At 43.3% G+C, this 12926-nt stretch overlaps 1 protein-coding gene and 1 long non-coding RNA gene across 8 annotated transcripts in view; one reads left to right on the top strand and one right to left on the bottom strand.

Annotated features, from left to right (window-relative positions):
* LOC129047877 (uncharacterized) overlaps positions 1-12251 on the bottom strand; it is a 48706-nt gene extending 36455 nt beyond the window's left edge. The window contains exon 1 of the long non-coding RNA XR_008509732.2: positions 11139-12251. This is a non-coding gene — a long non-coding RNA (uncharacterized LOC129047877). The remainder of the gene's footprint in view (positions 1-11138) is intronic.
* PRUNE2 (prune homolog 2 with BCH domain) overlaps positions 1-12926 on the top strand; it is a 295929-nt gene that overhangs the window by 209333 nt on the left and 73670 nt on the right. For 6 of the 7 annotated variants that reach the window (XM_054519500.2, XM_054519503.2, XM_054519501.2 and 3 more), the window contains exon 9: positions 54-816. In XM_054519500.2, coding sequence (XP_054375475.2) covers positions 54-816 — 763 coding nt within the window. 7 annotated transcript variants of the gene reach the window in all.

Here is a 12926-nt window from a genome sequence, read left to right as displayed (position 1 = left end):
ATGTGTTAATTAAACCTTGTTCTCCTCTTCTCATTTTCAACTTCCACTTCTAGATGTCAGCAAGGAAATATCAGAATTGGAAGAAGAAAAAACAATTCCTACCAAAGAGCCTGAGCAGATAAAATCAGAATACAAGGAAGAAAGACGTACAGAGAAGAATGAAGATCGTCATGCACTACACATGGATTACATACTTGTAAACCGTGAAGAAAATTCACACTCAAAGCCGGAGGCCTGTGAAGAAAGAGAAAGCATAGCTGATTTAGAATTGTACGTAGGTTCCAAAGAAACAGGGCTGCAGGGAACTCAGTTAGCAAGCTTCCCAGACACATGTCAGCCAGCCTCCTTAAATGAAAGAAAAGGTCTCTCTGTAGAGAAAATGTCTTCTAAAGGCGATACGAGATCATCTTTTGAAAGCCCTGCACAAGACCAGAGTTGGATGTTCTTGGGCCATAGTGAGGTTGGTGATCCATCACTGGATGCCAGGGACTCAGGGCCTGGGTGGTCTGGCAAGACTGTGGAGCCATTCTCTGAACTCAGCTTGGGTGAGGGTCCCCAGCTGCAGATTCTGGAAGAAATGAAGCCTCTAGAATCTTTAGCACTAGAGGAAGCCTCTGGTCCAGTCAGCCAATCACAGAAGAGTAAGAGCCGAGGCAGGGCTGGCCCGGATGCAGTTACGTTGCAGGCTGTCACCCATGACAATGAATGGGAAATGCTTTCACCACAGCCTGTTCAGAAAAACATGATCCCTGACACGGAAATGGAGGAGGAGACAGAGTTCCTTGAGCTCGGAACCAGGAAACCAAGACCAAATGGGTAAGCAAAAAGCTAGATTTATTTTTTTTTCCTGAAAAGCAATTTATTTAGAAACCTGGGAAATGGTTAGAGGTTATGGAATATGAGGAATACCTGGATGATAGCAGCTTTGCTTATATTGAATGCAAGGCACACCATCAGTAAAAGCAGCTACTAGATAACTATAACCATAATGATAATTTATGTATATTTTCAGCCAAAAAGGCCCTTCAATTTTCATTCAGAGTCTTATACCTACCCCCCAACTGCCACCCCACCTACTTGAATACCTACATGACTCTTAAACAGGCAGTTGGGAATATAAGGGAGTGACACTAACATTTAATCAGCACCTACTGTGTGCAAGGCAGTTTGCATACATTATCTCATTTAATCCTAACATGCCAGTGGGGGGAATGGAAGGAGTGGGGTTGAGTAGGGGGATTCAAGGCTCAGAAAGTTTCTATAATTTGCCTAGAATTAAGTAACCAGAGTGAACACTCTGGGATTCAAAGCTTGCCATCTCCAAAGCCTGTACTTTCTCAGTTGACACACCGCTTAGCATACAGAGGCATTTTCATATTTTGAAATACAAGGCATTTTCTGGTTTTATGTAAGCACCTAAAGATAAGAGACAGAGAGACTCCACAGCAGTCTCCAAATCTCAGTGTAACACATTCATTCCCTAATTGGCAGAGAAATTGGCAAATTGTCATCAAATCAGTGATTCAGTCATTCATTCACTCATTCATTCATTCATTCATTCACCATGTGGTTTTTGAGAGCTTGCTCTGTGCCGTGGTTCTGGGTAGCCAATAGGCATGTATCAGGGAACAGGATGTCATCGCTGCCCTCAAGCTTCCAGTCTCTGCTGAAACTGTTTAGCATTCTTCATTTGTGTTTATGAAGCCCACCTGCTTCCAGGGACAAAAGACCAAATTGTGAAAAGTAACTTAAGTAACGGGGAAGTCATGTTTCCTTCTTAAAATATAATAGAGAAAAGATACCAGCCAGGTGCGGTGGCTCACACCTGTAATCCCAACACCTTGGCAGCCCAAGATGAGTGCATCACCTGACGTCAGGAGTTTGAAACCACCCTGGCTAACATGGTGAAACCCTGTCTCTACTCAAAACTCAAAACTTAGCCAGGGGTGGTGGCAGCACCTGTAATCCCAGCTACTTGGGAGGCTGAGACAGGAGAATTGCTTGAACCTGGGAGATGGAGGTTGCAGTGAGCCAAGATCGTGTCACTGCACTCCAGCCTGAGTGACAGAGCCAGATTCCATCTCAAAAAAAAAAAAAAAAGTGAGAAAAGATATCTTTTTCCTACTCAGCTTGGGAGTATAAAGGACTATACACACCACATACCCATAGTGAGTCAAGGAATCTGGATTCCAGCCTGCCTCTACCATGACTGATTATACATTTTAGGATTAATCCCAGGCTTAGGTTTTCTCATCCGTAAAATTAGTGAGCTGGGCTGAAAGATCTCAAGCCTTCCTGCAGTATTAAATTCTGGGAACTTAATTTGTGTGGAAACAGAATGTGTCCAGGGGAGCTTTGGCATTCACAAATTACATTTCTTGATGAAAGGAACAAGGACAATGGAAAGAATAGCTGGGGTATGTTGAGGATTAGCAAAATGCAGAAGGGGTTAAAAGCTCTACCATATTCCAGGGCAGCTTCATAAATCCAGACATTGTCAGCTGGCCTAATCCTTCTTTCTTCCTGTCAAGCTATTTTCTTCCAGAGAGACCCCAGATCCGTTATCAGAAAGAGAGTAGCAGATGGATCCCAGCAGCCCTGCTGGCATTGTTATAGATTGAGCTCAGAACTCAGGCAGCCATGAGTTGGCTGAGCTATTGTTTGGCTTCTTGTCTGCATTTTGCACATGCCCGTGAGATCCAACAGATGACAGTCAGTGTTCAATTGTGCCACCAGCACCTTTTCTTTCAACAAGATTTCTTTGCTCATCCCTTTCTGCTCAGCTTTCGTAGTAATGAAAGTTTTCTCACAATGGGGATGGGGCAGATTTTCCCTCCGGCATGTGTATTATCTTTTGCATAAATAATTTACTCTGAATGTATAAGTCTCCCTCTGTGCTAGATTTTGGGAGAATAAAGAGTTGTCTAAAACAGTGGTTCTCTAAGTGGGGTCCTAAGAACAGCAACATCAGTATCACCTGAGTACTTGTTAGAAATGCAAATTATCGGCCTCGACTCAGACCTCCAGAATCAGGAACTCTGGGCGGGTGAGGCCCAGCCAGCTGAGCTTCAGCAACTCTTGATGCCCTCCAAAGCTTGAGAACCACTGGTTTAAAACATACTGTCAGCCGTCTAGGAGTTTACGGTTTAACTAAAGAGTTAGACATAAGTAAAAAGGTAGATAGCAGTGTAATATTTAAGTCAAGCTAGTCAAAGCCCGATGTCAGTTTAAGTATAAAATAGGTACCAACTACAGGCTATTTGCTGTTGGACCAGGTGCTAAGCACTGTCTGTGCTATTTCACTTTACAACGGCAACCCTGCGAGACAAGAATTATACGAGTGAGGAAATAAGAGGAGAGGCATCTGTTTCGGCCGCCTTTATGGAGCAGGCAGCAGGAATGACTTATTCTCCATCAGACACAGGAGACAGAGTGCCCAGGGCCCATGATACTTTAAGGAGCCCATGAGAATATTTTCTTTTATAGTCAGAAGAAAAAATTATTATACTTTCACGTGGATTTGTCTTTATACCAACAAAGCTATAAAATAAATTTTTAAAAAATGTTTTAATGACAGAAGGGGCTTATGTGAAGGCACTTATGAAGGGGCTTATGAAAGTCACTAAAGGAAAGGTCATAATTTGGAAAGGCAAAGAAGAGGGTAAGAAGCTGAGTGAACCGGGATGACTACTATGAAGGAAGCTGTGAAGGCAGGAAGGTAATCACAGAAGCAAAACAATGAGATAGCTGTGGTTTCCCAAACAAAAACCTGGAAATATCTTCTGACACATAATCTGATCATAGAACAGAAGATCCAAAATCAAGACCATTCTGCAAAAAAGAAAATTAAGAAAGGCTCTTCTTAAATAGAAATAGGTTCATAGTATGTGCAATATGACTCACCAGCTGCAAATCAGCTTCTTCCCTCCCCTCCTTCAGCCTCAGCCTCTCTCAGCTCCCAAACTGTTTTGAGAGCTGCAAGCCACATTTTCAAAATCTGAGAAAGCATGAGAAAAATGCCTTTTCTCCTCATATGCCACCTACTGACTCTTGTTAACAAAACTTGTTACTAGGGCTGAAAGATAACCTCTCTCCCTTGAGATTTGCAGCACTGCATTCATGTTCCCTGGGATCAATCTTTCCAGAATCCTTTGCCAACAGCTTGGTCATCCTCCAGCTATAGACCTGTCCAGCAGGGGATCAAATACCAGTTCCCCAAGACAGTGATGGATGCGCCTGATCTTTCCTACATAGTCACAAAGAACATTTGCAGGGTAATCTGTAGCACACAGACCTTTCTTAAAAGGAAGAAACACTTAGCTGTTTATTTTAAAGAAATCATGATTGGAAGAATGATGTGTGAAGAAAGGGGTAATTTGGTTGCATGTTAGGGTTTTTCAGAAAAACAGAACAAATACGAGATATCTGTATTTATATCTCCATCTTGCTATCTAGCTAGCTGCTGAGAGAATTTTAAGGAATTGGCTCATGCGATTATCGGGGCTGGCAAGTCTGAAGTCTGTAGGGCAAGCTGGCAGCCTGGAAACTTAAGGAAGAGCCAGCATTGCAGTCGTGAATGTGAGTTCTGCAGGGCTGCAGCCTGGAAATGCAGGCAGGTTTCTGGGCCAGGAGAATTCCTTCTTCTTCAGGAAACTTCAGACTTTGCTATTAAGACCTTCATCTGATTGGATGAAGGCCCCTCACATTATGGAGGGTAATTTGCTTTACTCAAAGTCTGCCTATTTCAACGTTAATCACATCTAAAAAAATACTTTTACAACAACATCTAAACTGGTGTCTGACCAAATAACGGCATCATAGCCTAGCCAAGTCGAAACGTAAACATTAACTATCACAGGTTATAGTAAAAAATCTAATCTATATGTTAAACAAGGATTAAGTCATTAAAATTTTAAGTCACTATCTGAATTATATGAAAATGTGACAATCGACATATAGATATATTGGCTTTCCATAGATATGAGCAAGGAAATAATGTGCAAGGGAATTTAAAAAAATCATTTCCAAGAGGACTGAGAAAACGGAGGATGATACTCAACTGATGAATATTTTGGAGATACAGGCAGCCATGGGGGATGGAGGGAGAGGGTGGGGGGTGGGGTGGGGAGGAGGGGAGGAGAAGAGAGGAAATCGTTGTGTCATGTACTTTTGTAACAGTATTTAGACATCACCTGACCCTTGTATTTGTGGAGCTGTATCTTGTTTCCTAGCTCTGAGGTGAGGTATTCAGTATTCCCTGAAATAAAGATGACCTTCAAACACAGTGTATTTGGTTCTGTGGTGATCTGTCTGCATCTTTTCTTTTAAATTAGTAATTTTCACCTTTTTTCCTGTCTGATAACATTGTAGAAAAGAATTTATCTTTCTGCTTATGAGTGACACCGTGAGATCTTTTTGTTTTTCGTGGAGTCAGGCTTTTTCTGTCTATGACTTATGGTTGGGGAGTTAGTACATTGGGTCTTTTATCCACGTGAATGTTGAAAATGAGAAATAGATTTTAAAAATCAGTTGACTCTTTCTCTCAATGTTGGGGTAACGGGAACCCTGAGAAGCATCAGGCAGACCAAGCTGTACCCCAGTTCTGAACATTTGCCATTTCTCAGAGGTGAGTTGATGCTCTCTAAACTCCAGTGCGCCCTTGCCTATTCACCGTTTTTGGGCTTTGCCCTGTACCAAACCTGGAAGAACAAACTTAGCACTGACTCTGTGTTCATTTATTTTTGTAATTATATTTGATCTGTTGGTGTGGTATGTTGGTGAGTTGGTGGTGATAAGTATCATTAAAAGTCCTTTGCCGGGCACAGTGGCTCACGCCTGTAATCTCAGCACTTCGGGAGGCCAAGGCGGGTGGATCACCTGAGGTCACGAGTTTGAGACCAGCCTAACCAACACGGCAAAACCCCGTCTGTACTAAAAATACAAAAATTAGCCAGGCATGGTGGCACACGCCTATAATCCCAGCTACTTGGGAGGCTGAGGCAAGAGAATCGCTTGAACCCAGGAGGCGGAGGTTGCAGTGAGCCGAGATCACACCACTTCACTCCAGCCTGGGTGAAAGACCAAAACTTTGTCAAAAAAAAAAAAAAAAATCCTTTACATTTGCAGTTTAATTCAGGACTTACTTTCTTTCCTTCATTTCCTTCTTTTCTCTCTTGCTTTCTCTCTCTGTCATGCCCTGCACCCACTTCTATATTTCTGGCCAGCCCTACCCAGAGCAGACTTTCCATAGTAAGTGCTTGCAGACTGACAAATACATTATTTTCTTTGGTCCACCCAAATGACACTTGAGATAGACAGGGCAAGTGTTCCTATCCCCATTTCCCAGCCAGATGAGCAAACTGACTTAACACATGAACTGCTTAATGTCATCCAGAAATGAGAAAGTGGTGAGGTTAGGACCTAAATTTAAGTCTTCTCTGTCTAGCCCAGTGCTTGTCAATGAAACACAGCTGCCCAAACAAGCATTTCTCTTGAGCTGCTTCTATAGGTTGATGTTTTCATTCCTATTCTCCCGTTGTCTCGTTGAAAGGCACGTGAAGTGTAACAGGAGATATTTTGAGACAGACTGAGCCAGAACCCATGCCTGACTCCTCAGACTGTCTTGTGACCTACTGGGCTTTTTTGATGCCTGAGTAAATATTTGCTCCCACAGTAGATCTGTGAGTGCTTGTGCCATGTCAGTGGGCTGCTCCCCATCTGCGGTGTGTGGGACCAATTCGAGTGGTTGGAGGCCAGAGGGAAGGGAGAGCATCAAAGCCCCTCAATGTTCATTTACGTTTTCCAAATATTTATAGGTGTGGTATTTTGTGGTGAGGGATTTTACAGCCAGAGAGGGCCACGAGTGCCAAGATGAGGTGGTGCAACTCCGTTTCCCTGTGGGAGGAACGCCCACAAAGGAGTCCATTTGTGTTGTATTGGCTTCTAGTTTGAGGAAAAACCCAAGGTGCTTCTCTGGCTGGAAACTTGAAATATCACAACTAGTGGCATTACTTACTTTAGGGGGAAAAAAATCTCTATGAAAATTGCCGGTATTTGAGGAAGACAAGAAGCCATGACTTTCGAAAGCAGGGTGTATTCGCGTATCAGGGGCACAGCAGGAAAGCGATGACACATTCAAATTAGGAAAATTTGAGAGATTTAATAAAGAGAGTATTTATGAAGATGGAGGCAAAGTATGAGGAACTCACAAGGAATAGTGCAATAGCCCAGGAACAGGAGCAGTACGGCTGTTATTCTTCCCAGACCCCAGGAGTGGGGAGACAGAGTGATGACCAGAACCCAGAAAGACAATTTCAGGTAGAAAAGGCCACGCTGAAAGGCGTAGTGACCTAGTGTGAGGGAGACAGCCAGCAGGAGGCACTCCCGCCTCTTCCCCCGCATGTCCCACTGGGGATCCTCACTGGTCAAAACCTAGTGGAGGCCGGGCGTGGTGCCTCATGCCTGTAATCCCAGCACTTTGGGAGGCCGAGGCGGGCAGATCACTTGAGGTCAGGAGTTTGAGACCATCCTGGCCAACATGGAGAAACCCCGTCTCTACTAAAAATACAAAAATTAGCTGGGTGTGGTGGTGGGCACCTGTAGTCCCAGCTACTCCGGAGGCTGAGGCATGAGAATGACTTGAACCTGGATGGGGGAGGTTGCAGTGAGCCGAGATCATGCCATTGCACTCCAGCCTGGATAACAAACAAACAAACAAAAAACCTAGTGGAAGTCGGAGGGTGAGGGAGGCTTGGGGCAGAAAGCAAGATGGAGAAGGTAGGAGAGTAGAGCTGACGAAGCAAACAGAAGCTGTTCAGCGCAGCTAGCCGAATTGGAGAGTGGTGGACCTCAGCCTCTGAAAACTGTCCTGAGATGTTCCTGTGCAGGATTAGTTAACTGTTTCTCCAGTACATTGGAGGATCAGTTTCCGAGATCTATGTAAGAGTTCTTCAGGAACAAAGGCTATCAAAAAGTCAGTGCAGGATTGGGTAACCCTTTGTAGAAGTCCAAGCTGCTGGTTCTGAACCAGCAGGGAATACTTGCTGATGTCGGAAACGTTTTGGTTGTCACAACTGGGGTGGGTACTCCTGTCGTCTAATGGGCAGAGGCCAGGGATGCCGTTACATATCCTACAGTGCACAGGAATGCCCCCCGCCACACAGGGTTATCCAGCCCCAAATGTCAACACTGCCAGTGTCGAGAACTCTGCTCCATCTCTCTGCCTTATTTTATTGCTACTACTTTTTTTTCCATCTGAAAAGATCTTCTATTTACTTACTTATGTAATTGATTCTGTTGCATCTGTCTCCGCCTATGAGAGTATAACCCCCAAGAAAGCAGGAGTTTGGTTTGTCTTGTTCATCACGGTACCCCTGTTGCTTAGAATAGCACCTGCCACATGTTAGACACCCCATAAATATGCCTGATTGAATGAATAGAAAAGAAAGGGTAGTTTGCTCAACATAATTTGCTTCGAATGACACTGCGATAATTTCTGGCATTTGTTGCTTCTTTTCCCAAGGGAGATGTGCTAGTTTTAGTTTGGAAGGAATATGCATCTTTCTTTTCTCAAGTTACCAAATCCATCTTTTTCCGTCTTTTGTAATTTGAGGCCATAGTTACCCATTTTCAGTGTTCCCATGCTTTTCTTGTTCATTACAGTTCCTCCGGGATTCTTTCAGCCTTTCAGTTTTCTTAGAGTTTTGTTATTCACTCATCCTCATGGGGAGAAAATAGGTGTGTCTGTTCAATTTTCCTTCTTGGTCATCTGTTGCCTATACCATGGGTATTATAGTCTCTTCACCCTGAAATAACTTCTCCTGGCTGGGCGCACTGGCTTATGCCTGTAATCCCAGCACTTTGCAAGGCCGAGTCAGGCAGATCACCTGAGGTCAGGAGTTCGAGACCAACCTGACCAACATGGTGAAATCCCATCTCTTCTAAAAATACAAAAATTAGCCAGGCGTGGTGGCATACACCTGTAATCCCAGCTACTCGGGAGGCTAAGGCAGGAGAATCGCTTGAACCTGGGAGATGGAGGTCGCAGTGGGCTGAGATTGTACCACTGCACTTCAGCCGAGGTAAACGAGCGAGACCATCTCAAATAATAATAATAATAACTTTTTGTATTAGAGAGGAACATGGTTTTATTTAATTAGTCATCTATTATACCATCAACTCAAGCAGCTGTTGATAATATGTAATCTTCGAAGACCTTTTTTATATTTATTTTTAAACTTCCATTTATTAAATAATAATTTAAAAGTATTAATTAGGTTCTCAGAGAATAACTAAAACTCCACTAGAGAATTTGACATCTACATGCCCTTTTATTCAACATAATAGAATGCTATTTACTGCAGTTAAGCAGTAATTCTTATTTAAAAAAAATTTTTTTTAACTGCCTTTGTATAATGAATAAAATAATGCATTTCCTCAAATGTCCAGCATACTCTGAGTTAGGACTGTTTTGCCCTGGCACAATCTGCGAGAACATCTTGCAAGACAGAAAGGAGTATTACTGGTGATAACCTATGTCCCATATTTCCATTTAATGAAGTATTACTTAAAATGTTTTTAAGGTATCTATGATTGGCCTGATGACAATAACTTAATCACTGTGCCTGGCCAACTGCTAAGTTCCAAAACAGATATTATTATTTAAAACAGAATTAGGCCGGATGTGGTGGCTCACACCTGTAATCCCAGCGCTTTGGGAGGCCAAGGTGAGAGGCTCACCTGAGACCAGGAGTTCAAAACCAGCCTGGCCAATATGGTGAAACCCTGTCTCTACTAAAAATACAAAAATTAGCTGGGCATGGTGACACACGCCTGGAATCCCAGCCACTCAGGAAGCTGAGGCTGGAGAATCATTTGAATGTGGGAGGCAGAGGTCGCAGTGAGCCGAGATCACACCACTGCACTCCAGCCTGGGCGAGCCTGGGCAACAGAGCTAGGCTCCATCTCAAAACAAAACAAAACAAATAAAACAGAATTAGTTACAGTGTCTGTTCTGTAGCCTTCGGTTGCTGCCTTTCCCAAATAGGGAAGGAAGCGCCTTCTAATGAGCCAGCACTTCGTAAAGACAAGATCCCCATTTTCAGCCTCTGCCCTGGGCAGACATTCCCAAGATACAACCAGCTCTGAAGTTATTTTTTCTCCCCTAATGATTTGGGAAAATTCACCCATGCTTTTGCTGAACCTCTGACAGCCAGTGACCCTGCAAAGTGACACCTTCCTGTGGGCCCCACCCCCGTCTCCTCCATAGCTGAAAGATACATGGCACGTGAGAAATTATTTCATGACTATTCATAATTATGAAGAATTTTGTAGGCTTTTAGTTTAAATAAAGATATAAAATTTGCAACTTCCTCCTCGACTCCCTTCCTTACCATAAGAATAGGAGCTAAGGCCGGGCGCAGTGGCTCACGCCTGTAATCCCAGCACTTTGAGAGGCCAAGGCGGGTGGATCACGAGGTCAGGAGTTCAAGACCAGCCTGGCCAATATGATGAAACCCTGTCGCCACTAAAAATACAAAAATTAGCTGGGCGTGGTGGTGCACACCTGTGGTCCCAGCTACTCAGGAGGCTGAGGCAGGAGAATCGATTGAACCTGGGAGGCAGAGGTTGCAGTGAGCTGACATCGTGCCACGGCAATCCAGCCTGGGCAACGGTGCAAGACTCCATCACAAAAAGAAAAAAAAAAAAAAGAATAGGTGCTAACATCTCTTAAGCACCTACCCTGGTGGTCATCTGCTGAGTAATTCACTTTCCCATTCCATTAGAGTTAGGTCAATTGGAGATTACCTAAAATTGCCCATCCCCCTATTATGCCATGGTCCCCTCCTCATCCGCCCACCCCCATCAAAAAAAGAAAAAGATTATGTAACATTGGATATTTAATTATTTCCCAAATTGACATTTTGCTAGAAGTCTTTTGTTTATCTGATAATATATATTTTTTGAAGATCATAAAAATAAACACATGCCTTTCTATTTTGTAAACATTTCATTAATACTTTATTTGCCTTAATTGTGTCAATATATCTGCTGGCATTTTTAGAATTAATAATAGTAGTAGTAGCTAACATGTACTGTGAGTTTATTTTAACCCAGAGTGTCTACATATGTTATCTTACCTTTTTTTTGGGGGGGAGGGGATGGAGTCTCACTCTGTTGCCCACGCTGGAGTGTGGAGTGCAGCGATGCAATCTCAGCTCACTGGAACCTCCATCTCCTGGGTTCAAGATTCTCTTGCCTCAGCCTCCTGAGTAGCTGGGACTCCAGGCACGTGCCACCACACCTGGCTATCTTACCATTTTTAAAGAACATCATGATTATTGTCCATTCTGTAAATGAGCAGTCTTAAGGTGCCATGAGGTTTAGTAACGTCCACACTTGCTAATAAGTGGTAGAAGTCAGATTTGAAGTTGGCCTTGTGACTGCAGGGTCCACAGGTTAACCTCCACACCCCTTTGTCTCCCAGTCGCTGAAGTTGTACTGATCTTAGACGAGCATCCTAACTTTCTCTAGGACTGAAGCTGGACTTCCTTATGAATCCTGCTATGCTTCCACAGTCCATTTTATTATGATCTTAACCATCGTTCATTCAATGAAAATAATTACATTGCTGTCATATAGGGATGTGCTGTGAAACGACAGGATTTTTTTTAAGAGGTTTCAGGAGAACTAAATTCCTTACAACTTGTGCTTTGAGCCCATTCACATCCAATCTCACTCAGGAGCAGGAGTAGCAGCAGTTTTCCTCAACTGACATAAAAATTAAAGAGCATTTTTGACTCCACAACGTGGGTGAAAGGGTATCGTATATTCCCAAATGAAACTCAGCACAGCCCCAGGTCTGTCCCCTAGCCAGAGCGGCTGCATGGGGCGATCTGGGAGGCAGGTGATCATCCTTATTTAGATGTGCCAGAGATCATGTGACCAGAAAATGGAGGCGAATCTGTATTTCCAGTTAACTGCTCAGAAGAGAGATGCTGAAGAGCTGTAGTCGTGCATCCTTCTCACCCTCCTGTTAGAAAGCCTCCTCTCATCCTCAGAAGGTAGGTGGGTCCTGGTGCAGCTTTTAGGAGATCAGTACGGGAAGGACAGAATGCGATGGAGAGTGTTGTTCTCAAAGACTAATCTCTTGCTGCTGGGAAGTTGGCGGGGGAGAGGGGAGGGGGATGAGAGGATGCGGAATTCTGCCCAGCCCCTTGCAACTGACAGCTGCCAGCTGCATTTTATTCCATATCCACTCATCCTGGAAAAGCTTGTGGTCTTTATGCTGTCCCCGCCCCTTTCTTGGCTATCAGGTAATCAGGAAACAGACTTTGCACAGCTATAATCATTTTGTTTTCCTTTATATCTATGATGAAAATGGAGAGAGAAAAATAAAAGGAAGTGACAGATTTGAAACTGTTTGGGACTATTGCCTAATGAGAAATATAATGTCTATTTGGATTATTTGACAAGCAGGACAGCCCTGGTAAAGAGGCATTTTTTTAATGTTATTCCTAATTGCTATTGAAGCTAGCGCATCTGTTTTTCTAAAGAATCTTGTAACCTTTAAGTCTTACCTGAGTTTTAAGCTGCAGAAATAGGTCATCCTCAAACATGAGCTTATGTTGTTACCTTTGTCTTTTCAAAATCAAGAAAAGAATACTCTACTGAAAGGATATCAGTATTTCACTGAGAAACTAAGGTATGTGAGGAAGTAAAAAAATTACTACCTGGTCAATTTCAACCAGGAATACACAGGTTATTAAATTTCTGTGTGGTAACTAGAAAACAAAGCTAGACTCTTACCTAGTAGAAGTGATTTAAAGTGTGACTCTGCCTGAGATCAGGGTACTGGCCATGTGGATGAAAGGGAAAGGGGGCATAATCTCCATCCGCTGCCCCCTCTTTGATGTGAACTGTTGACA

The sequence above is a fragment of the Pongo abelii genome, chromosome 13, assembly GCF_028885655.2.
Source record: "Pongo abelii isolate AG06213 chromosome 13, NHGRI_mPonAbe1-v2.0_pri, whole genome shotgun sequence".
NCBI lineage: Eukaryota > Metazoa > Chordata > Mammalia > Primates > Hominidae > Pongo > Pongo abelii.
This window is presented reverse-complemented; position numbering and strand designations above follow the sequence as displayed.